At 39.8% G+C, this 26,606-nt stretch overlaps 1 protein-coding gene across 1 annotated transcript; it reads right to left on the reverse strand.

Moving 5' to 3' along the window:
• Nucleotides 1-15,741: 15,741 nt before the first annotated feature.
• LOC117530543 (gastrula zinc finger protein XlCGF8.2DB-like) lies at nt 15,742-22,042 on the reverse strand. Its single transcript, XM_034193437.1, has 2 exons — nt 21,001-22,042; nt 15,742-15,860 (listed from the first exon to the last, which is right to left on the reverse strand). Exons 1-2 carry the CDS (start codon nt 22,040-22,042, stop codon nt 15,742-15,744), a joined length of 1,161 nt encoding a protein of 386 aa, XP_034049328.1.
• Nucleotides 22,043-26,606: the final 4,564 nt, after the last annotated feature.

Here is a 26,606-nt window from a genome sequence, read left to right on the forward strand (position 1 = left end):
CGTCTGAGGATTGCCTTGCATTATTGAAAAGCTGGCTGTCGAGCAATTTTCTACTTTTAAACTCTGACAAGACTAAAATGATGGTTCTTTGTCCAGTGAGACACTGGCATATATTTGACCAGCTAACGTTTAACTTAGGCTTGTGTGACATAAATCAAACTGACAAAGTGAGGAACCTTGGGGTACTTTTTGATCCTACATTGTCCTTTGACCTCCACATTAGAGATATTATGAGGACTGCTTTCTTCCACCTGCAAAACAGTGAAGATTCATCCCATCCTGTCTATGGTTGATGCTGAGACCCTGATTCTTGCATTTGATTCTTCTAGATTGGACTACTGCAATGTTCTATTTTCAGGTTTAAAGCAATCCAGCATTAGGGGTCTGTAATTGGTTCAAAATGGTTCTGCCAGACCTTTGACAGTAAGATGAAACGTTTGACCACATTACACCCATTTTGGTATCCTGTCCCTGCGAGATCAGATTTTAAGGTACTGCTATTAAAATATACAATTATTTACGTACTAGGACATCCCTACTTAACTGACCTAATTAAACCCTACATACCGGCCTGGGCTCTGCATTCTCATGGCGCAGGACTCATCTGTGTCCCTTGGGTGAATAAAAAGTCTGTGGGTCACAGAGCTTTCTCTTATCATACCCCTGTTCTGTGGAATGATCTCCCTGTATCAATAAAACAGTCAGATTCTGTGGAGATCTTCAAATTCAGACTTAAGACGCACTTATTGTCCCTTTCATATGGCTAGCATCAAAAACCAACATCACTGTGTAAAGGATCTTACTGCGTGGGCTCAGGTACACTTCAGAAAACCATTGTCAGTTAACACAGTTCGTTGCTACATCTACAAGTGCAAGTTAAAACTCTAACATGCAAAGCGAAAGCCATACATCAACAACATCCAGAAACGCCGCTGCCTTCTCTGGGCCCAAGCTCATTTGAAATTGACAGACACGAAGTGGAAAAGTGTGTTGTGGTCTGATGAGTCCACATTTCAAATTGTTTTTGGTAATCATGGGCATCATGTCCTCCGGACAAAAGAGGAAGAAGACCATCCAGATTGGTACCAGCGCAAAGTTCAAAAGCCAGCAATCTGTGATGGTATGGGGATGTGTTAGTGCGCATGGCATGGACAACTTATACATCTGTGATGGCACCATCAATGCTGAAAGGTACATCCAGGTTTTGGAGCAACACATGCTGCCATTCAAGCAACGTCTTTTTCAGGGACGTCCCTGCTTATTTCAGCAAGACAATGCCAAGCCACATTCTGCACGTTACAACATTGTGGCTTTGCAGTTAAAGAGTGTGGGTACTAGACTGGCCTGCCTGCAGTCCAGACCTGTCACCCATTGAAAATGTGTGGTGCATTGTGAAGCGCAAAATGCGACAATGGAGACCCCGGATTGTTGAACAACTGAAGTCCTACATCAAGCAAGAATGGGAAAGAATTCCATCTACAAAACTTCAACAATTAGTGTCCTCAGTTCCCAAACACTTATTGAGTGTTGTTAGAAGGAGAGGTGATGTAACACAGTGGTAAACATACCACTGTCCCATCTTTTTTGAAATGTGCCGCAGGCACCCATTTCAAAATGAGCAAATATTTGCACAAAAACAATAAAGTTAATCAGTTTGAACATTAAACATCTTGTCTTTGTGGTATATTCAATTGAATATAGGCTGAAGAAGACTTTCAAATCATTGTATTCTGTTTTTATTTACATTTTACACAGTGTCCCAACTGCATTGGAACTGGGGTTGTATTTCCTACTACTTTTTACTCTTTATTTTACTTTGTCTTTTATTTGTTTTATTATTATTATTTTAAGGATCACGCACATGCTTGCAGCGAAATGGCACCCTCTACAAATTTTAGATGAATTATTAATACTTAAATGGAATTCAAACAAGATGTCAGCATTCATCAAATATGACATGAACACATCTGTAGTGACATTACAACTAGGGGTGTAATGATTCATCTACTACATCGATGTATATTCCTATAATCCAACTACATCGATCTGTGCTCGCCAAGGTGGCCTTCCGGACGACATATATAGGTCTAATATCATTTTAAACGGTAATCAATCAATTGTTTCGATACTAGGAAATAACACATTGGATTTAAGTATGGCAGATTTTATATGGATGTGTTTTGTTAGCACTTTTAATGATAAAGATGTTAAATGTTACTTGATTCAGTATGCCTCTCTGACAGCATTGCCACATGCCCGCAGACAACATAACAGCATGGCGGCTGCAGAACAGAAGCTAGCTTACGAGAAACTATCGACTATTGAACTACCATTGCTGACAGCTCTGTTAAAAGCAGTTGGAAGCAGTTCCACATCTTTGCGGCTCATAAACTCAAAACTGGCTTATTTCCACATAACTTTTTTTCTTATTTTTGAAAGATTATTTTCTCACCTTCTTCACAAACACACACATGATGGCCATTATGTGTTGTTTGGGCTGAAGAGGTGGATCGTTGTCACTAGGACTGTCGAGCAGCAGGCCTGTTGCTAAGCTGACTCAGCCATAACATCGGGTTGTTTTCCGCCCAGGACTTTTTATAACGGACTCAAGAAATCGCTGAAGTGTGATATGGTGCTACGAAGGAGCCACCAGAGCCATTTCAACACTTCATCAGCCACTACAGGTGTGCAAGAGTTCTATGCTCCAGTGAACACAACATCGTACTATTGTGTGCAATGCTCTATCACCGTCCAGGCACGCAAACCTGGCCCAGTCCAAATTACAACAGACACAGAATTCCTCTATCGTCTTAGTGGATGAGGAGGGGATGGAAAGCCAAGCGGATCTGAGTGAAAGTCAATCAGACAGCGAGGTCGAAGAAGGTGAAGGTGAGAGGGCAGATGCAGATATCACACATATCAAGGTGGCCCAAGATGGTGACGTAGTTCTAGTACATTCTGAGCTCCTGTGTTTTGTTCATTGGTATTTTAAGAACAGTACCACTGATAAGCTGAAACGTATTGCCCTGAGCTTTTACACTCCTGAGCAGATAAGAGAGGCAAAGTATGCTCTATGGAACTCGTCGTTGAGTAAACATTTGAAAGAATTTAAGCAATGCAAAACCTCTAGTCAGAGGCCTGAGGAGGAGGCCAATTTGAGTGACATCATTGAGTCTATTGATGCTTTAGACATGCTGAAGTGTGCTGTACATTTCTGTGCAGTTAATTTGAAACAGATTCCTAAGCATAGACCAGAGGACACTAATGAACTTGCTTTGCTGGATCGCCTTGATGCACTAGAGAGAAGGAGGTCAGCATAATGAGGTGAGACCTATATCCACACTGGGAGAGGGCACCAGGGTTGAGGAACCTGGATTTCAGCAGCAGGCTACAGAATCCGATGTAGATCTTTGTATTCCTCCAAGGTCAATGACCCCTCAGGATCCCCCCATGGACCAGCCTCCTCAGGATTCACCAGCTGATGGAAGGCTACCAGTGCCATGTGAACTGCTGAACCCACCACCTCCACAGCAGGGGGCACTTGACAACCCAGCAGCTGACACTCCACCACATACACCTGCTGCAGCGACAGGGCCACAGACCAGGCAGACCGACGCAGGGAACATGGAAGCAGTTCAAGTGACAGTGGCTACCCAGGCCTCAGTTACCTGTGCCTGTACCTGCAGGTAGTCCAGTGGTGGGGCTGCAAAATACTCAGAGGTTGTGATCAAGTCTTCGCCGCTGACTCCTCCTTCACAGAAGAATTCTGGTAGTAACCATCAAGGAGGGAAGAAGAAGAAGGGGTCCGACCGTGGTGGTGCTCAACCCACAGCTGCAACAAATCCTTAAGATGATGGGTTTGAGATTCGAAATACCACTGCCACAATAACAACAAACATGGTAATGTTACATACAACCAGAGTATGAACATTTTTTCACCAAAGTTAATAGGAGCTACTCATGTTCTCAGCTGTGTGTTTACTTGATTGACTGTGGAGCTTATGTTTGTGGGCTCTATCAGAGATCCCATGCAAATGACTATCACAAGTTGTTTGTAGTAACTGTTCCCAAGAGTGACTACAGCAAGGCGGACCGAAAGGCGCTTTTAGTATATCGGCTAATGTTAAAAAAATAAAGGTTTTAAAAATTTTGGGTAGAATTTTGGTAACCATGCTAAAACTAATATTTGGATTATATTGAATACAAAAAGTGATGTTGCCAATTTTACTATAATGGTTTAGGTAGTTTTTTTGAAACCATATTCAAATGTGGTGTTAAAAACTCTAATTTTCTACATGCTGTTTCTATGTAAGAAGATAACTTTAAGAAAGAGCTCTCAAAATATAATGATGAAGCATGCAGAAATCAACAGGAAGTCTGTGAAGCACACAGGACATTTCTCCTGGAGTTGGCGTCCATGGACATTGAAAACCTGCTGCAGGAATTTTATGAAAAACACAGCGTTGAGCCAATGTACAAGTGGGCATGCATGTACATGAGACAGGTGATGGCCCTGATACAGTTTCACCAGGCAACCCGTGAAGGCAACTGTTCCTTTACTTGGGAGCACTTGAGAAACTGTGCACTTACTACTTCGCCTACAACCGACTGGATTATGCGCAGAACATACCCGAATACATTGCTCACATGCACCAACTTGAAACTGCAGACCCAGAAACCTGGCAGGAGTTTGTCAGTGGGAACTTCACGGTCAACACAAGGAACAGTGTGCCATTCACTCGCATTGGCATGGATCAAGCCATGGAACACATGAACAAGGTCACCAAAGGGCAGGGAGGCATATCGGGAATCACAACATCCACTCAGACTTTGCTCAAGTTTTGTCTCACAGGACCTGAGCTAGCAAGGCTCTCTGAAGAGACTGAGCAGCTGGTTACAATTTCTGACAGAGTTACAGCACAGCACCATCACTGCCTCTCCCAGGCCAAGGTTGTACGCCAGGAACAGGCAATCACCAAACTGAAGGCCGCACTAAAAGAGTGCCATCTCTTTGGTCCCAGGGACGATGCTGACAGGACATCTCATGATCGCATGTTTAAACTCATGTCTAAGGAACTCATTCCCGAGAATGTGCAACAGAGCATCTTATCAACAGAGGAAGTTGGGAAGGATGCCTTTAGACAGTTTGTAGAACGGCGAATCAATGGAGGTGGAAATCTGTGGGACAGGAATGACAAAAAAAAAAGTTGCTGACATGGAATGCAGCTACCAACGAAATCAAGGTGAAAAATGGGTCAGAAGTAATGACACTCAAGGCATCCTTCTCCCTGTTTGCCAGAATGCTCCTCCTAGCCAGATCATCGCATGATGACATCAACTTAGAGGAAGTCATCGGTACTCATGAGTTCTTACACACCAATGGGACACTGCTGCAAGCGCCGGTGGTATTTCTTTCATCAGCCATCCTGCCTCAACGAAGTTGAACACAAGCACACTATGTGGAATCAATGTATCCTCTACTACATACATAATGCCTGTAACCCCGTGAAACATTATTGACAGTCACAGACTTTCATTTGAATTTAGATGAAAGAAACCACAACCGTAAAAACGCACTTCATATTTGCATTTTTTTTGAACGGTATAACTTTTTCAGTCACATTATCAAAGACAGAGTACCAGCAACATATCTTTTGTATGAATTGACATATACAGTAGTGTTCAGAATAATAGTAGTGCTATGTGACTAAAAAGATTAATCCAGGTTTTGAGTATATTTCTTATTGTTACATGGGAAACAAGGTACCAGTAGATTCAGTATATTCTCACAAATCCAATAAGACCAAGCATTCATGATATGCACACTCTTAAGGCTATGAAATTGGGCTATTAGTAAAAAAAGTAGAAAAGGGGGTGTTCACAATAATAGCAGTGTGGCATTCAGTCAGTGAGACTTCAAACTTTATAGCACTTTTTATATTTTGTTAATGGGCCTAGTATACTTATGAGTATTTTTTCCGCCATGCGTTTTCATGAATATTATTGTCATTTTTCTCTGCGTGTTTATGTACACATACACAGCCAAAAGGATCATTTTCTTCTCTACTGCAGCAGCGACAGCAGTGGGAAGAAATGTGACTCCTTCTTCCTCATTGGTTGGCTTGTGAATTTTCTACCAATCAGAAATCACTAACTCCACGTGTGCTTAATTACAGCCCACCCACCCCATGTGGGTCTGACTGTATGTGCGCTTTCTCTTTATTAATAGTAGAAAATAAACTACATGAGTCAATAACAATGAACCCCAAGCCACGTAATTTGGTTGCTGAGGGAAGGAATTTTGTGGGTGATTCGGCGAGGAGAGAGAAAAGCAGAGCGCGATTAGAGTTTTGGTATTTGAGAGATTTGACAGATATTTGGCATGTTTGGAGTGTGTATTTAGTGCGTGGTGGAGTATTTAGCATATGTGGTTAGTGTTTTGTTGTTGTTTAGGATTTTTTTGTAAAAATTAGGCATTTTATGAATGTGGAGCAAGCGCTTCAGTTGTTTTTTTGAACTGGAAGAAGACGGAGCACGCAGCATGTCGTCAGAGTCTGAAACAGACAGTGAGGATTCTGGTGATGAAAGAGATGATCCCTCTTTTGTTCTGGAGGAGCAACCAAAGCAGGTGGATCCACCAACGTGCACACAGAGATCTGAACAGAGGGTCGGAGCATGCGCTTCTGTTTCCAGATCCAGATATCTACTCGGATGCGCAGCAGAAACACACCCCAGTGCTGACTGGTGGAACACAGAGGAGGATGCAGACACCGCTCCAGCAGTAAGCAGATTTCAGCCTCAGAGAACACCAGGAGTCCATGTTGATACACTTTCCACCCAAAGTCCAAAAGACCTTTTTCTTTTGTTTTTTGCAACTGACACAATTAGAACAATTTACACTAACACCAATAAAATTGCTGTAAAAAAACAAGGCATTAGGGAAAAAATATAACTGGACAGACATTGAAATGGAAGATCTGTACAATTTTTTTGGACTTCTGATATACATGTCGTTGGTGTCACTGCCAAGTCTCCAGGACTACTGGAAACAAAATCATATTGTCTGTACCCCTTCCAGCAAAAGTAATGTCCAGAGACAGATTTAGATCAATATTCTGAAACATCCACGTAAGTGATCCACATGACTATGTACAAAATGATAGAAAAAAGGGAACACCAGGTCATGACAAACTGTTTCGAGTCAGGCCTCTTTATGATGATTCAGTGCCTGTCAGGCTTATTACCACCAGAGGAGGGATCTAGCAGTGGATGAAAGGGTGGTGGCGATGAAGGAAAAAAAACTGGAATGACTCAATATTTGAAGGACAAGCCAACAAAATGGGGCATGAAACTTTTTGTGTTGGCTGATTCAAGTAATGGCTACACACTCAAGTTCACCATTTACACTGGCAAGACTGTGACCACAAGTGTCGTATGATGTGGTCATGAACCTGATCCAGCCATCCTCGCTTGGTACTGGGTACCACATTTACATGGACAATTTTTACACGAGTCCCAAAGTGTTCATGGACCTGGCTAACATGAAGTTTGGGTCATGTTGCACATACAGGGAGAACAGACGAGGATGCCCCAGAGGGAGGCCAAATGCTCTCACAAAAGAATCTGAAAGAGGATCTATAAGATGGATAAGACAGGGGCCTCTGGTGTTTGTAAAGTGGCTGCACACACAGGAAGTGTCTATGTGCTCCACCATCAATCATGTGTTTTCGTGTGAGACAGTACAGAGAAGGGTGAAGGATGCAAAGGATGGACGCTGGACAGCGAAAGACATTCCCTGTCCTACAGCATGTTGGCTTACAATAAAAACATGAGTGGAGTCGACCTATCTGAGCAGCTCATCCAGTACTACTACACCCATCGGAAAACTGCATTCTGGTACAGGACAGTGTTGCTGCACTTCCTTGACACTGCAACCACAAATGCATTCATCTTGCATCATGAGATCAGCAGTGTCAAGCAAGTGCAGCACATGACACACAAGGACTTTATGGTGGAGCTGGTGTGTCAACTGTGTGGCACAGACAAAACAGGTGTCCCACAGAACAGGAGCCAGAACCACATTCCTGTGCCAATTGTGACAGGCACAGATCCTCACCAAAAAGCCACAAAAGGCAGACTGAGGTGCCAACGCTGCCTTCAGGTGGACAACAAAAGGAGTGACACACCGTGGAAGTGTCAGGCCTGCAATGTGCCCCTCTGTGTTGAGTTGGACAAAAGTTGTTTTTTTGAGTGGCACAAATATTTTGTGTTGCACCTTATTTTGACATCTGTTTGTTTTGTAAATAGTTTAGCATTAGCATTTCCTGTACTATATGTTTTTGAAATGTACAATTTATATTTACATTCTAAATCTTATTTTGACACTTGATTGTTTTGTAAATAGGTTAGCATTAGCATTTCCTGTACTATATTTGTACATATGTTTTTGAAATTTACTATTTATATTTGCATTCTAAATCTTATTGTGAAATCTGACTGTTTTGCAAATAACTGTACAAAAAAAACGCCTGAAGCATTTAATGCATTTATGTAAATAGTTGTATTTAACGTTGTTTTTTTTGCTATATTTGTACATGTTTTTGAAATGTATAATTTATATTTACATTTTAAGTTATGAAAATGGTTTGTTAAACAAGTTTGTGGTTTTCACAGTCAAAAAAAAAAAAACCTTTTCTACTCAGATTTTATGTTTTTGTGTGATTTTAGGTTCACTGTGTTAATACAGTAGGTCAGAATGAATGAAAAACTGCAAGGTCACACAGGTGAGGTTGTGCTGAAAAAATGACACCAAACAAGGCCAGGTAAACAGTTTTTAAAGGTAAATTATAAAGGTAAAACCAAAAGTAGTCATAAATGGCCAATTATACCCTGGACCCCAGAGAGTTAAGATAAACAACACACAGAGGCAGCATCCCAGCAATAAACCAACAAGATTTGTTGGATCCACTGTCTTGATTTTTCTCAGAAACTCAGTGGTTGTCGAAGAAAAAACTGAGTGTGTGTGGGAGGAAACAGGGTCCACAGAGAAAGTCAGGAAACTGAGGCAGTTCTTAGATCAGACTGTTATCACCGAGGACGCAGACCCGCTTACCTCGAATGGACATATAATGACAAATCACCAAATACGACTCGGAAGTAGCCAACTTCATCACAAAACCAACCCAGGCTCATGCCAGTTCATGTCAGCATTACAAAAAGTACATTAATCTATGGGTTTGTGATGGGGGGGTTACGAAAATGGAGCGTTTTTCGTGACCAGGGCACAAACAACAACAACAAAAAAAAAAAAACGTGGAACTGGGCTGGACGAAACATGACAAACCTTTGACAGAGGTGGAGCTTAACAAAGACTGTGTAACGCCATTAGCTGAGAACATTTGCTCCGAGAAGAAGCAACAAATTGCTGATGTTTGTTTGGTTCATAACACTGTGGCACAGAGGACTGAAGACACATCATCTGATATTAAAAAAAACAACTGGGGGACAGAGGTGAATTTAAAGCACAGATTCTTCTGACACCGATGAGTTACTGATTTTTTGAGGCTCTGACGATGACATGAAGGTCACAGAAGAACTGCTTTACATCAAAAGCCTTCAAGGCCAGACAGGAATAAATTAACAGATAAAGAAAATGCTGAAGTTTTTTTTGGATCCACATATTTGTGTAAGAGACATTTTCAGTTACGAACCACTTTAGTGTCAATTACTTGAGTCAGCTTTTCTTACAGGCTAAATATCACAAAACCAAAGATAGTTCTGTTAACAAAGACTGTTTCTGGAACCAGACTTCCATCACAGTCTCTCTTTCTCCCCCTCTCTCTTTTGCAAACCCACGTTTTTGCACACTTCCACATTTACACTATTTGGGTTGACGTGTCACGCCTGCTAGCAAAGCCGGCTATTAATACTAACAAGTTATCAAGGAAAAGTTAAATAGTTTGGGTTGTTGATGGGAGCTGTAGAAAATAATGGATTTTATTCATTCAAGTCATGTTGATTTGAGTTGATTTGAAGTAATACTGCAGTGATGAATAAATTCTGGGAGCAAAGATAATTATTCTTCATCTGCTTATACCTGTGTACAACCGGTTACTAATGTTGACCTTAGGCCTGGGCGATGTGGGCTAAAAATAAAATCTCAGATTTTTTTCAGAAAAAAATAAAATAAATAAATAATCAACTTTCAATTTTGTTCCCCCTACTTTTTTAAAGAAAACATTTAGTACAAATGACAAAGATATCTTAAAACAAGTTTTGCTTTTATATTATCAAAAACTTAATAAAACTAAGTCCTACTTACCTCTAACTGTTCTTTTGATTTAAAAAATACACTTGGATAAATGATTCCACCAGAGAGTAAGCTGCTTTTTAGCAGGAGTTTGTGCTGTTGTTCCCCTCGTAAAGTGTGGCATTTCCCCCACGCAGCCGGATGCCTCTGTTTTAGATGCTGGAATAAGTCTGTTGTGCGGCTGTGTTTTGTTGCAATTGGCTTTAGACAAACTCTGCAGCGTGCAGTCACTTCTTCTACATCTGTCGCAGCAATCCCAACCCACTAACGAAATTCGCTCTTCATTAGCGGTTAGCCATGTTTGTTATTGTGTGAAGGAAATGGGAGGGGAGGGGTAAGCTACGGAAGGTCCTGAGGACAAAAAGGTGCACCGCAGGAAGAGGAGAAAAACTCTAATTTTTTATTTTTAAATCATCCACAACAAAAAACTCGAATTAATCAATAAAATCTATATATCGGCCAGGCCTAGTTGACCTTTTAGTGCCAAGTGCTGGATCAAAATAAACCAAACCTCTACATCCCAGAATACACAAATCCCTGCCAGCCACCAGAATCCTTTCAGTTACCTTTGTTCATTTCTAAATTCAAAGTCCTTGCTGATCTTGGACAAGGGGAGTCAAAACATTGAAGGTGGTGCCGTCACTTTCCTTCAGTTAGAAATTATTCAGAGATTTTACAGAATATGGAGAAAATTTATATGTATTGTTCATCAAAATCCTCCTCATCCTGTTGTGTAAGTATTGACAGAATCACTGGAGGAATACCAGATGAGGAAAATATTTGACTGTTACAACAACATGTTATAAAGTATCAGTAACACAAACAAAGCTGAGTGAACAAACCTGTTCTGCAGAAGAGATTTAGAGGATTAAAAACAACATCCAGCCCTTTACCTCTTTTGTTCTCTTCTTTTAAATGACATTTCTTCTTCCTGGTCTGTGATCATTCCTTCATCAGCAGGTGTTAGCTGGACTTCAGACATGTTTGTACAAAGACTTTAAAACAGAAAAGAAAGAGAAAATCAACAACCAAGTGGAGGAAAGATTAAAAACAGGCCGATTTAATCATCTGCTGCTGCTCTGCTGCCCAGGCTGACCAATCACAAGCGTGAGACAACACCGAAACGTCCCAGTGCTAGGAGAGACATCCTAAAGCAGGAGACACCAACCCTGATCCCAGAGATGTTAACATTTTCCTTATGTACTGACTATTGAGAAAGAGAGAAAGAGAGAGAGATGATATTAATGTCCATAAGATGTTTGTTTGAATCAAACTAAGATGGTGCTAAAAAACATTTGTGTTCTGAACTTACAGAGTCGGTGATCAGGAAGAGAAAAGAAGACAGTGAGACACTGTCCACATTTTGTGGCAAAGTAATGGGACAACTTGATTCGCAACTGTAAGTTGTGCTTGTCAAGAGAAACTGCTGTCCTTCTGTCCATTCCTATGGCAAAATCTCCTGAATCTCCCGCATCCTTAAAATTAAGAACCATAAAAATCTCAAAAATCTAAATTTTTATAAATTAATACTGCATAATCAAAGATTGGAGTGCCAGAAAAAAAGAAATAAAATACAATTTTTAAAAGTCATGTATTTCTGACATTTAATGCCGTTTCTTTTTTTTAACTGAATTTTGTGTTTGAAGTAGGGCGTATGTGGAGAAGCCCTGAAATGGCAAACAAAGCTGCTCAAATTGGCAGCAATGACTCAACTGTTTAGTCATTTCAGAAGTTAACGTTTGGTAAAAAATAAAATGGACTGTCAGCAAAAAATAAACTCACAGTTGTGTCTGATGCCCTTAAGAGAATACTTATTTGTTTACAATGGGACATCTGCTAAATGTCACAGCAACAAATTCAAAATGTTAATTTTAACAAAAAAAACTTGTGCTTAGTTTTCACTTAGATATATTTATGTTTAGTTGCCTCAATGATCAAATTTGCAGCCTTGGTGAGTGAATTTAATTTTCTAGGTTTGTTGAAAAGTAACTCAAAGCCTCAGTTTAGGCTGAAAATAAATAAATAAATAAATAAACAAACATACACTATATATATTTAAGTCACTCTTTCCTCCCATATTGATCAATTTTGATCTTTACTGTAATACATAATTTGACTGAAACAGAAAACTCTATTCATTCATTCATTTTCAGCTGCTTATCCGGGTCAATGTCATGGCTGCAGCAGAGCAAGCAGCTCATCCCTCACTTCCCTATCCTCAGCAAAATCCTACAACTCTTCCTGGGGGATCCCGAGGCGTTCCCAAGACAGCTGGTAAATATAATTTCTCCAGTGCGTCCAGGCTTTGGACGTACCTGCAAGACCTCATAGAGAGACGACAAGGGAGCATCCTCATCAGATGCCTGAACCCCCTCAACCTGATTTAGTTCCAGTGTCAGAGATGAGGAAAAACACTCTGAAGCTCTGATCTTGTACCAAACATCAGGGTGACTGCCCCTGATACAGATCTGACAGAGACAGATATACAGTACAGTACATTGAACAGCACAGTAACATTCACGAGCATAAAAACAGCTGAAGCTCACAGAAAAATCCTACAGCAATAAAATACAGCAGCCAATCACATCTACTGCTCACAATGAGCAACGACAAAGCCAACTGATAATGTCATGTAACCTAGTGGTGGGCGATGTAGCCTCAAAATTAGCCATTAGATTCTGTAACTCCTCCCTCTGACACTCTTTAACATAACAGCTGTCCCCTCCCTGTCTCACTGTGTCTCATCAATGTCCGCAAATCATCAGACACAAGGGGGTTATTTCCATTCTAATCCAATTCCAATGTTTGCATGGTCGTTCGGCGAATCATTGGAAAGGGTGTGGTTGGCTCGTCAAAGCTTACTGGCACAACAGCGTGTTCATGCCAAACTGGAAATTCTGTGAGCAGACCCACAAATTTTTCCATCTCGTCAGCTGCTTTGAGTTAAATCCACGGTAAATCCATTAATCAATCCAGTTAAATCCATTAAATCCACACAGTTCGGCATCGTCATGGTTGCACGAGTTTCTGTCGCTCTCAGGTGACAGCACAATTATTTACATCTGCATAGCAGCACACGCGGACTAATACATTAAATCTGAAACTGTTTTAATATTTTGCCACCGTTTACGTGATATTTTATGTCTGAAATCTCACACAATTAACCAATTAGATTTGTGGAAAAATGTAATTGGATTAGAATGTCCAATAATAACATGTCTTGCAGCTTCTCACATGCCCAAGAACACTCTCACTTTCAGAATGTGCAATAAATCATTTGTATGTGATATTATCAACACTATCAGGAGCCATAATTCACCCTCAGTGTTAAAGAGGTTTTTAAAGTCGTCTTATCCTGATAGATCTTCAATGTTATTTTCTTCGAATGTGGTTATTTTTATTACAAGGCAGCCTAGGGGTTAGTGTGCTCAGAATTCAGCAGTTTGAGCTTCAGCTTCACTTCACTCATGACTTGTGTGTATCGTTCCATTTTTGTGTATAAAATGAGGGAAAACAGTTTATTTATTATTGCTGATATTTGGTGTTAACTAACAGCTAACAGAGTTGGTCTGAAATAAAGTTTAGTGGACAAACCTGCTCTGGATCAGCGAACTTCAGGATTGAAAACAGCATCCAGCACGTTGACTAGTTTCTTTTCTTTAAATCCACTCGTTTCTTCTTGTTGCTCCGTGATGTGTTTGTTTCTACCAACTCAAATATCTCAGCATTAGCAGCAGTTAGCCGCTGTTTCAACAACCTTCTCATCTGTTCCACCTTTCAGCGCTAACTTCGTCTTTTCGTCTTCTTCCGGTTTTACTGTCAACCTTTGTGCTTCTGGAGCTCTTCAAAAAACATATTCGAGGATCACAGAGTGAAGTTTGATCTGTTCAGAGAAGAGTTTCCAGCGTCTCCAACTAACTAGCTTTAGCCTCGGACAACAACAGGAAACACTTCTTCGTTGGATTGTAATGACGGGACGAACTTATCGTTGCATTACCGTCACCTACTGGATTGGAGTATTGACAGATTCGCAGAGAAAAAGAAAGAAAAAGCTATATGGGGTATGGGCAAGAGAGTCGCAGAGACAAGAAAAAGAAAGATAAAAGCTACATTCATTCCATCACTCCTGTAATTTAAAGATGTTAAAGTCTCCTGGCTCAGCCGCTCCATCCTTTGACTCCAGAATTCATCTTGATGCCTTCAGGGCGTCGTTTTTATGTTCCAGCTCGGAAAACTAATTGTTTCTCAAATTCCTTTGTGCCTTCTGCTATTAAATTGATGAACTCTAAGGGGACTGTTTTTTTTTTAAATGTCGTATAACTTTTATTGTTCCAACAGAGTTCCACTTGTAACTGAAATGGATGGTAGTACGATCAGCGAATCGGTCCTGATGCGTGAAGCCTTTGCGCGGCTTTTCATGACAAAATCTCTTGTTAAAAGTGAAATCTGCCGGAAAATGGCTGATGTCCAGCTCTTGTGATAACCAGAGAAATTGCTCACAACGGTCCCGGCTCCACACAGCAATCCGTTTAGAAATGATGTGTTTTCTGCCTCTCGATGGCGGCTTGGAGCGCGGCGCGCTGTGCGCCATTGTGGGGCGTCCTTAAAGCGGCAGTAACAGTCCTTATTCTCTGTGAAGCCCGTAAAATTTTCACCGAAAGCCAGATAAATTTTTAGAATGGTTTCCACCTGCTTGTCTCTAACAGTTTCTGAAAAAATTCTGATGGAAAAAAAGCCCAAATCATTCCGCCATTTCCTGACAATGAAAATCGAGGGGGCTGGACCACTCCTCCCACAAGGCGTGCTCACAGGCAAATGATGCAACCGACAGGCGTGGAAAAACTCACGCATGTGCACGAAGGTTCAAGCTTGGCTGACATATAAACATATGAATCAAATCCATATGGTTTTTGAAAAAAATAAAAAGGTACGATACTTTTCTCACAGACCTCGTATGTTGTGCGTATGTGAGAACTGTTCTGGAGTGCTGCAAACGAATTGCCCTCTAGGATCAATAAAGTTTTCTGAATCTGTTGTTCTTCATTGTGCTCTTCACACTGCCGTCATTGTCAGAGTGCAGCAGATAATCAATAAATTACTGTGATTTTGCTCCTGTGAGCAGTTTTACTGCCAATCAAACAAACTGAAGGCTGTGTGTGAGTTTGTTCCTCCATGATGTTAAGACACAGTATTCCAGTCCATTTATGATGCAACATCAGCAGGTTATGGACCCAGGAAGGAGTTTGGAAGCTGATGGAACCGATTATGTTTCAATGGAGATGAAAAAGTGAGTTATGGGAAAATAAGTTTCTCACATACCTACGTCTGCTCAGTCGAAAGACGAGGATCAAACTGCAAGAGGCAGATGAAGGTGATGAAAGAAATGAAGAGGTGTTTGTTGAACTGATGAAGTGTTGGGTGATAAAAGTCTGTCACTTGTGATGAGAGATACAGCGGACAACAGCAGGAAGGTTCTTCAGATTCTCAGAGACCATGATGCTGGTAAGGTGAAGCCACGTGTGATCAGCCTGCTGACATCCCTTCAAAAAAACTGTTCATGAGAGCGTCACAGATTATATTATTCATGCAGAGACTGTTATCACCACACTGAGGAAGGAAGAAGAGACGACTGATGGTTTATTAAAGAGGTTTGACTCAAGGTTCAAGCTGCAAAAGCAGATGAAAGTGATGTTGATCAATGTCATGGATGTTACCATCTTCAAACATGGCACCAAATATTAGGTCACTGTAATTATTGAGGATGTGTTAAAGTTGGAAAGTGTCACAGAGGAGATGAAAATTAATATCCCCGCCACACATAGCCGGAATCACGCAGTGGCGTCGGATTCGTGAATGGCGCACATCCAAAAGGTATCGGATTTCAGTTCCAAAACGTTCTGACACCCATCTGCAGAAGTCGGCACACTTGGTCAAAACTGGCAGGCGGCCCCGAGTGTGACGCACATGTTCACAATGAGAAAATAGTTGTATTACCATTGAGTTGTCATCATCATCGTTATTCATACTGGAATCCTTAATGTAGCCTTTATTATATTTGTGAATATTCAACGAAATTATATATGTATAGGGAATATTTATGTTTTAGTTCACTGTTGTGTCCACCTGAGGGCAGTGAATCATCATGATTTCCTTTAAATTCAAACAGTTGGACTTTTGTGGATGTAATAGTCTTATATATTTATATTACATATTTTAAAATATGTTGTAATATCTGCATTATTCTGACCGAAATTCATGACGTTGTAGCTCAGCATTATGTCCACTAGAGGGCAGTAGACACTCGTGATTGAATAGTTTTTTTTTTTCATTTGTTTACACGCGTTTAAAAAAAAAACAAAACAAAAAACAGGCTTTCCCCCCCAACACATTCACACAATTATCCAAACACCACATTCAATTCGTAGAACTCCTCCATTGTTCACAAAATGACACTTCAGTCAAAACATATATACATATTTATAATAATAATAATAATACTAAAAATGCTGTTTTGTTTTCATTTCACTAACAGTCTTCAAATGTTGAGACACTATTTCAGTCATTTACACACGACTGTGATCAACACAAAACACATTTGTAAAAACCTCCATTTTTGGAAATACCATGTGCTAGACTTGTTTTGCCAGACATTATAATTTAGATGACAAAAAATATATTAACAAATCCACAACATTCTTCATGATTACTTTGAAGTATACAGAGAAAGTACACAAATACTATGACTGAAAATATTTATTTTTATATTATTTATTTATATTTATTTTACAACTCATTTACAGTAACATATCAATCAACAATGAAAATCACAACTTAGTAGTTTTTCTTACTGCTGTATAGACAAATAAAAAATACTGCATGAAATAAATATACTTACAGCAATTCTTAAGAAAAAATAAGCATCAACAACAGTACTGTAAATAGCATCTACATACCCGAGTGTTGTATTTTCAATTCAGCACATGTGAGCTTCCACACCTGGTGGATGTGATGATAAAATTTGTTCATTAGTGTGGTCATTGGCAAGCTGGGGCTTTGTAATGAGAAGGAAGTAACTTCACAATCCTTATCTGTGTCTAAGGTGTGAAAATGTGTGTTGAGTTTTACAAAAAGTGTTAAGCTGAGTCTGTTTATTGGACAGGTGTTTTACTACTTGAGTGTGAAGATCTGTAAATTGTGTGAATTTTCCATTTTAGTGTGTAAACAACTGTAAAAACAATCATAATAATTAAACATTGAATTATTATTTATTAAACTGCACTAACTTCTGCATAATTTATGCTTAAATCGTGCTTGTGAACGAGCGTCGTGCTTGCCGCCTGGTTCAGTGGTCCGTTCAGCGGAGACAACACATTTCATCTCAAAACTAAGTTTTTTGTTGGGGTCTGTCGTATTTCAGATCCTGATATCAATCAATCAATCAATCTGTCCACAGGAGGATGTCGTGCCCCATCTGTGTGTGTGATGATACCAGCCCGGTCCTCTCTGATGCCGTGGAGTGTTGGACATTACATAGGTCAGCCTGCAGGAAACCATTTTTTACAAGTGGGTGAGTGCCCTGTTCAATTTTCTTCCTATTGTATTTCATTTTTTCCTCAGTGGAGCTGGTAGATTTGCTATTACTATTTTATTTTATTAAGACAGTCTGTCAGATTTTGGATGTGTGCAGAGTCTGCTGTCTGTGCTGCAGCAGTACACTGAACCCCGTTATAGCTGCTGCTGTGTCTGCTGTCTGTACTGCAGCAGGACACTGTTTGAAACCCGTTATAGCTGCTGCTGTGAACGTGCACGTGGAACTTTCAGCTGTTTTTACAGGCTGTCTGATCACACATGTATTTGTTAGATTTTTCACAGTTACTGCATTAATGACATGAGCGTGCACAAAGCTGAGCCTCCAGCAGAGACTATTTTTAACAGTTTGCATTCATGACAAATGGACATGCACATGCCCTATGTCTTCTCATAGTGGAGAGCGGTTGCTCCTTTCATTGTGTTTTACTCTTGGTCACATATGTGGACCTTAGTGATCCATTCAGCACTGAGGTGTTAAATTTTATATTGTCACATTAATAAAGGAATTCAGCCGATATTACGACCAACAAGATATCGAGTTTGTCTTCATGTTGACACAATGTGACATCAAGAAAAACAAGACGGGCAAACACCAGTGAAGATACTCTGACATTTTACTCTTAAGCTGAAAATTGGTGAGTTAAAATAATAATGTTACAGCTGCCACACAGGTGGAAAAAAACAGCTGACTCTGTCCATTTTAAAGGGTTTTTTGAGTTTATCTGGAGTTTGTCAAAACACAGAAAGTAGCAAATTTGTCATAACTGAGTGACCTTGTTGTTTGGAGACGACACCAGACAAAATAATCACCATTAATTTCATTTATGGGCAATGTGACATTTTGCCTTGTGGTTCAGTAACACATGGAGACGTCCCAGGGTGGCAGCTGGAGCCAGGTAGAGGTTCAACCGAGGGTTTCACAGGGGTCAACATTTAAAAATACTCCAATCAAATTGAAGCATATAACACATTATTTGACTGATCAGAATAATTTGCATCACTTTTTAACAAATTTGGAGCAACTTTATCTTTTGACCCCGTGTGTCGTGAAGTTAACCTGTCACATTTTCTACTGTTTTTAACCCGCAACTCCAGGAAATTGTCACAAATAGTCCAAACTAACAAGCTACCCTTACAGAATCTTTATGATCAGAGAATTTATTCTCCTTAAATAATTAATTTCAGATTCAATATTTTTGAGAGAAACTGATGAACATGAAATAATTGACAAGTACACAAACTAGAAGATTGTGAGTTGTATTTTATTTGCTGATGACACAACTGTGTTTTGTAGTGGGGATCATTTAACACAGGGTCTGGACACGATGGAGAGGGAACTACAGACGTTTAAGGAATGGTTTGATTCTAACAAATTGTCACTTCACTTTGGCAAAACAAAGTGTATCATATTCAGTAATAAGCCCAGGAACTCATGCAGAAATTTACGAGTATGTGATGCTGAAACTGAACTCGCAAATGAAATGAAATTTCTGGGGGTCTTTATTGACGATAATTTAAGTTGGAAAACACATCTAAATTATGTTAAATCTAAAATGTCAAAGATCACTGCCATATTGTATAAAGCACAAGACTGCCCCCCCCCCAACGCTCAAAAGTTACATTATATCATCCTTACTTGTTTCATACATGATATACTGTATTGAAGTTTGGGGAACCACTTACAAAACTAACAAATCCTATATTTTACTTCAAAAGAAAGCTATAAGAATCATTAGTAAGAAACCTTATTGTGAGCCAACTAATCCTTTGTTTGTCCGTAAGCATATTTTGAAATTTTGGGACTATTGATTACATCAGGGGTGGCCAAGTTCAGTCCTGGAGAGCCACATTCCTGACACTCTTAGTTGTCTCCCTGCTCCAACACCTGAATCCAATGAAAGGCTCATTAAAAGTCTGCTAAGAGTCTTTTATTGGATTCAGGTGTGTTGGAGCAGGGAGACAACTAAGAGTGTCAGGAATGTGGCTCTCGAGGACCGAACTTGGCCACCCCTGGATTAGATCATAACACAAATTATGTTCAAAGTGAAAAATAGACTTCTGCCACAACATGTCCACGACCTGTTTAAAATGAGGGACTCCAGTTATAATTTATGAGGAACATTATTATTTCAGAAATCAAAGATTTGAACTACCGCAAAAAGTCATTGAACTTCTGTTAAAGGTGTAAATATTTGGAATAATTGTCTGGAGAACATAAAATCACTCGGTAGTTTGGTTGCTTTTAAAAGGCACTATAAAAGCTTACACATCACTTACTACAGCATGTTAAATTAGGTCTATTGTTTGTGTTTTGTTTTTTTGTGTACTGCTGCTTGCTTCAAAACTCATGGATCAATGTAGTATACTTCATATTAGTAATGATGAGTATATGTATAATTTTTTATTTTTGGTTAAAGGGGTAGGCCTTTACAAGCTTTTGCTTGTGCATACATCCTTTTTGGCACATGGGTGTACTTTGGGATTATTTTCTTTCTTTCTTTGTAAGCTTTTTTGCTGTTCTGCCCTGTGTGCACCAAAAAAAAAAAAAAAAAAAAAAAAAAAAAAAATTCATTAATTCATAATCTAAATCAAATTCTGGCTTAAAAAAAAGGAAATCTCTCTGGCTGTTCTCTTCTTTGCACACGGGGTCGCGACAACAAATGTGAGATCTAGGGCGCCAAAATGACAAGAGCTGTCGCTGAGGCCAATTGAAAGAAATTTGTCACAGTGATGGAGAATACCTTTATCAGTTTATTTCAGTGACCATGTTGTTCGTAGATTATTTTTAAGGTCTTGGTATTTCGTTTGTGTGTCTTTGTTTTTTCATTTATCTTGGATTTCTTTTTTGTAGAATGCAATGGGCCCCAGACCCGGGGTTTAAAGTTGTACCCTAATCATAGCTGGCACTGCATCCGAGGGCTCTCTCCAAGATGGTGATCGTTCCCTTAATTGCAGACAACTGCACCTCGTGTGCGCTTGGGTGACCAGGGATTGCTTCAAGGTATTTCTTCAGGTTCTTCTTCATAAGGCCTGTTGCCCACCACAACTAGGATGATATCAATGTCTTTCAATGACCATGTTGTTCGTAGGTCATTTTTCAGGTCTTGTATGAATTATCATGTGTCTGTTCAGGCTGCTCTTTTGTCCAAATCTTTGACCACAATCAGAACAGACAAATGGTTTTTGCCCTGTATGAGTTATCATGTGTTGGTTCAGGCTGCTCTTTTGTCCAAATCTTCGACCACACTCAGAACAGACAAATGCTTTTTGCCCTGTATGAATTGCCATGTGTTCGTTCAGGTAGCTCTTTCGTCCAAATCTTTGACCACATTCAAAACAGACAAATGCTTTTTGCCCTGTATGAATTATCATGTGTTGGCTCAGAGTGCTCTTTAGTCCAAATCTTTGACCACATTCAAAACAGACAAATTCTTTTTGCCCTGTATGAATTATTATGTGTCTGTTTAGGCTGCTCTTTTGTCCAAATTTTTGACCACAATCAGAACAGACAAATGCTTTTTGCCCTGTATGAATTCTCATGTGTGTGTTCAGGTGGCTCTTATGTCCAAATCTTTGACTACACTCAGAACAGACAAATGCTTTTTGCCCTGTATGAATTAACATGTGATCGTTTAGGCTGCTCTTTCGTCCAAATCTTCGACCACACTCAGAACAGACAAATGGTTTTTCTGCTGTATGAGTTACCATGTGTTGGTTCAGGTAGCTCTTATGTCCAAATCTTTGACCACACTCAGAACAGACAAATGCTTTTTGGCCTGTATGAATTATTATGTGTTTGTTCAGGCTGCTCTTTTGTCCAAATCTTCGACCACAATCAGAACACACAAATGGTTTTTGCCCTGTATGAGTTATCATGTGTTGGTTCAGAGTGCTCTTTAGTCCAAATCTTTGACCACATTCAAAACAGACAAATGCTTTTTGCCCTGTATGAATAATCATGTGTTGGTTCAGAATGCTCTTTTGCCCAAATCTTTTACCACAATCAGAACAGACAAATGGTTTTTGTCCTGTCTGAATTCTCATGTATTTCGTCAGAGTACCCTTCTGTCTCTGTCTTTTACTCTGACAGCTAATTGGTTTTCTGCTTGCTTGCCTCCCCTTGTGTTCCTCCGAGTTGTTCATGTGACCTGATGCTTTTCCATATTTACAGCCTTTAAATTGTTTCTCATCAGTGTTGCCTGAATGAACAATATTGGTATTATTTTGACAGTAAAAAATTGACTGAAGTTCTCTGGTCTGTTTATAATCAAAATTGTCATCAGTCTCAGTTCCAGAACTGTCTGAACTCCTGCCACTGGTGCCTGGTTGTAAATGACTGTTTGGACCTGAGTTGCTAGCTGGTTGTGGTCCTCCATCATCCTCTCCATCAGCTTCTGCTGCCAGTGTTCTGTGTACAGATGAGCTGCTGGCTACAGGCTCAGCATCTGTGCTCTCATCCCTTCGGCTTTGACGAAGGTGTGATGACTCTGGTTTTTCATCATCATTTTCACTCTTCACAGGGACGACAGTGAAACCAAACTTGGTGAGATCTGCCTCCTCCAGCTGCTGAAGCTGTTCTCCCTGCTGACTTATCCACAGCTTCTCTTTTTCTTTAATGTCCTCCTGGTCAACACTCAGATTCCATTGCTGGTGTTCATGGATAGTTTCTTCTTTAATCACCAACAATGGCTGCGTGTCTGCAAAGACACAATAAATGTTCAAACAACAGTCATTAAAACAAATTATCAGAGTGGTGAGTTTGACCTGACGACAGTAAGTTATTACTCTGATGGAACTGATGAAGTGGAAATGTACATCAGGACTTGTTTTAAATTTCACATCCACAACTGACTATTGTAATGTTTTATTTTCTGGATTGCCACAAAATAGTATCAGGCATCTACAGATGGTACATAATACTTCTGCTCAAGTTTTGATGAAAACCAAGAGGTTTCTGGCTTCTCTTCACTGGCTCCATGTTACTCGAAGACCAGATTTCAAGGTTTTGTTGCTGACATATAAGGGTCTAAATGGTCATTAATTCAACTATCTTGCTGCACTTGTTCAGCATTATGTGCCTCATCGTGCCCTGTGGTCCTTGGATGCAGACTTGGTCTGTGTCTCAAGGGTTAAAAAGAAGTCAGCAGGAGTCAGAGCCTATTCTTGCCGTGCTCACATCTTGTGGAACAGGCTGCCTGTTGGCATCTGAAATGTGACTTTAAGAATAGATGACATTAGGTTAAACATATCCCAGCATGTCTTAACCCAGCCACTACACCCTGCTATTGAGGTGGGTGCCATTACTGAGGTATTACCTAGATTTACAGAATTTGACAGTATCTCACTAGGTGTGCTGACGAAACTCATAACATCTACAAAAAGCACAACCGGCTTATTTGATCCTGTAACAACAAAACTGTTCAAGGACCTATGGCCCACTCTTGGGCTGACTGTGCTGGAAAATATAAATCTCTCATTAACCTCTGTATCTGTTCTGAAATGTTTCAAAACTGCAATGATTAAACGATTACTTAAGAAATCTAATCTTGACCCTAATGTATTGAGAAACTATAGGCCGACATTAAATCTATATTTTGCTCTAAAATTCTGGAAAAAGTGGTTTCACAGCAGCTCATGGACTACCTTACTGAGAATAATCTTTTTAAGTCACTGCACTCTGCTTTTAGAAAATATCATTCCAGAGAGACAGCTCTCACTAATGTGGTGAATGAGCTTCTGCTTGCAATGGATTCAGACACCACTACGGTTCTGGTGCAGTTAGATCTTAATTGAGCTGGGTATCAATTAAAATTTCAAGAATCAATTCGATTCCAATTCTTAAGATTCAGAATCGATTATTTCGATTTGGGTTGGTGTTATAACCATTTTTGAGCTGGTACCCAATTGTCGAGCTATGCAACATATTAATACTGGTATTATATTGACATTTGACAGCAAATTAATGAAATATTACTGGTTAATAATGATGGCTATAACACTAATGGCACGGACCAATCCCCCTCCCAGAATGATAGAGTAGTATTTTTATTTTACAAACAGGCTGAAAGCCAGCCAATAGAGAGGGCGCCAAAGGTGCCTGGTTCATTGGCCCTGACACTGGTACATTTCTACAGGCTTCCATATTTTGGCCTAATGCCTTGTTTCTTTTGGGTTTAAAGTAAGGCTGTAACAAAGATTTTTTTTAAAATACTATGGCTTTACTTCACAAAATGTGGCCCTCAAAATGCAGGCAACAGAGAGTTCGAAATTTAAAAATTTTCCCGGGGCAAACGATCCTGGCCTCCTCTACAAGCACTGGCTGTGCAGCACGCAGCAGCAGAATTTCTCCGACAGCCATGCAAGTGCTGGCGGAAAAGACTGACTGAAAAGTCAGTCCACAACAGAGAACCTTCACGCACTGTCCCATGTTATGAGGAATGAACAAAAAAATCCCTGTAACTGTGTGAATTAAACAGCACACTTTTCTCTTCTCTTGCCCGCAACAAACAGGAGTCCTGGTTGTCATAGTTGACATCTTTAAATAGCTTTGACAGAGGGTGATTAATAAATTGTGGACCTGCATCAAAATCAGAACCAGCAGGTCAACAATCAATGTAGAGAAATGATCATTTTCACACCCCCGGAAACAGCGGAACAGCCTAATTGCCACATCATTTTTTTCCAGGGACATTGTTCCAACACTGGTGAGAAATATATATATATATATATATATATATATATATATATATATATATATATATATATATATATAAAACAAAAATCATTCTTTGGAAGTATGAATTGATCTGTGGGATTTAAAATGAGAATCGATTAAATACTTAAGTATCGATCTTTTCAACCCAGCACTAGATCTTAGTGCAGCATTTGATACCGTGGATCATCACAAAAAGTGTGATGTTTAAGTATGTGAGTTTAAATGGCATATTTTCCTTTTTCTTTTTTTGGGGGGGGGACAGACTCCGAACTTTGCGTTCTGATGTTATGAGCCGTGAGGAGACAGCAGTGTGTCCCGCTGCACGTCGGAGAACATGAGTGCCGTTTGCTTTTCATGAACCATTTTGAGAACGGAGCGCACTTCCACAGAGGCAGAAAATAGCAGCATTGGCTACATACAACCCCTGGCAAAAATGATGGAATCACCGTCCTCGGAGGATGTTCATTCAGTTGTTTAATTTTGTAGAAAAAGCAGATCACAGACATGACACAAAACTAAAGTCATTTCAAATGGCAACTTTCTGGCTTTAAGAAACACTATAAGAAACCAAGAAAAAAAAATTGTGGCAGTCAGTAACGGTTACTTTTTTAGACCAAGCAGAGGGAAAAAAATATGGACTCACTCAATTCTGAGGAATAAATTATGGAATCACCCTGTAAATTTTCATCCCCAAAACTAACACCTGCATCAAATCAGATCTGCTCATTAGTCTGCATCTAAAAAGGAGTGATCACACCTTGGAGAGCTGTTGCACCAAGTGGACTGACATGAATCATGGCTCCAACACGAGAGATGTCAATTGAAACAAAGGAGAGGATTATCAAACTCTTAAAAGAGGGTAAATCATCACACAATGTTGCAAAAGATGTTGGTTGTTCACAGTCAGCTGTGTCTAAACTCTGGACCAAATATAAACAACATGGGAAGGTTGTTAAAGGCAAACATACTGGTAGACCAAGGAAGACATCAAAGCGTCAAGACAGAAAACTTAAAGCAATATGTCTCAAAAATCAAAAATGCACAACAAAACAAATGAGAAAATGAATGGGAGGAAACTGGAGTCAACGTCTGTGACCGAACTGTAAGAAACCGCCTAAAGGAAATGGGATTTACATACAGAAAAGCTAAACGAAAGCCATCATTAACACCTAAACAGAAAAAAACAAGGTTACAATGGGCTAAGGAAAAGCAATCGTGGACTGTGGATGACTGGATGAAAGTCATATTCAGTGATGAATCTCAAATCTGCATTGGGCAAGGTGATGATGCTGAAACTTTTGTTTGGTGCCGTTCCAATGAGATTTATAAAGATGACTGCCTGAAGAGAACATGTAAATTTCCACAGTCATTGATGATATGGGGCTGCATGTCAGGTAAAGGCACTGGGGAGATGGCTGTCATTACATCATCAATAAATGCACGAGTTTACGTTGATATTTGGACACGTTTCTTATCCCATCAATTGAAAGGATGTTTGGGGATGATGAAATCATTTTTCAAGATGATAATGCATCTTGCCATAGAGCAAAAACTGTGAAAACATTCCTTGCAAAAACACACATAGGGTCAATGTCATGGCCTGCAAATAGTCCGGATCTTAATCCAATTGAAAATCTTTGGTGGAAATTGAAGAAAATGGTCCATGACAAGGCTCCAACCTGCAAAGCTGATCTGGCAACAGCAATCAGAGAAAGTTGGAGCCAGATTGAGTACTGTTTGTCACTCATTAAGTCCATGCCTCAGAGACTGCAAGCTGTTATAAAAGCCAGAGGTGGTGCAACAAAATACTAGTGATGTGTTGGAGCGTTCTTTTGTTTTTCATGATTCCAGAATTTTTTCCTCAGAATTGAGTGATTCCATATTTTTTTTTTTACCTCTGCTTGGTCTAAAAAAGTAACCGTTACTGACTGTGGGATTTCTTTCAGCAGCCATCCTGCCACCATGAAGTTGCATGGTTGTACAAGATGAATT

Source organism: Thalassophryne amazonica, chromosome 18 (genome assembly GCF_902500255.1).
Source record: "Thalassophryne amazonica chromosome 18, fThaAma1.1, whole genome shotgun sequence".
Classification (NCBI taxonomy): Eukaryota; Metazoa; Chordata; class Actinopteri; order Batrachoidiformes; family Batrachoididae; genus Thalassophryne; species Thalassophryne amazonica.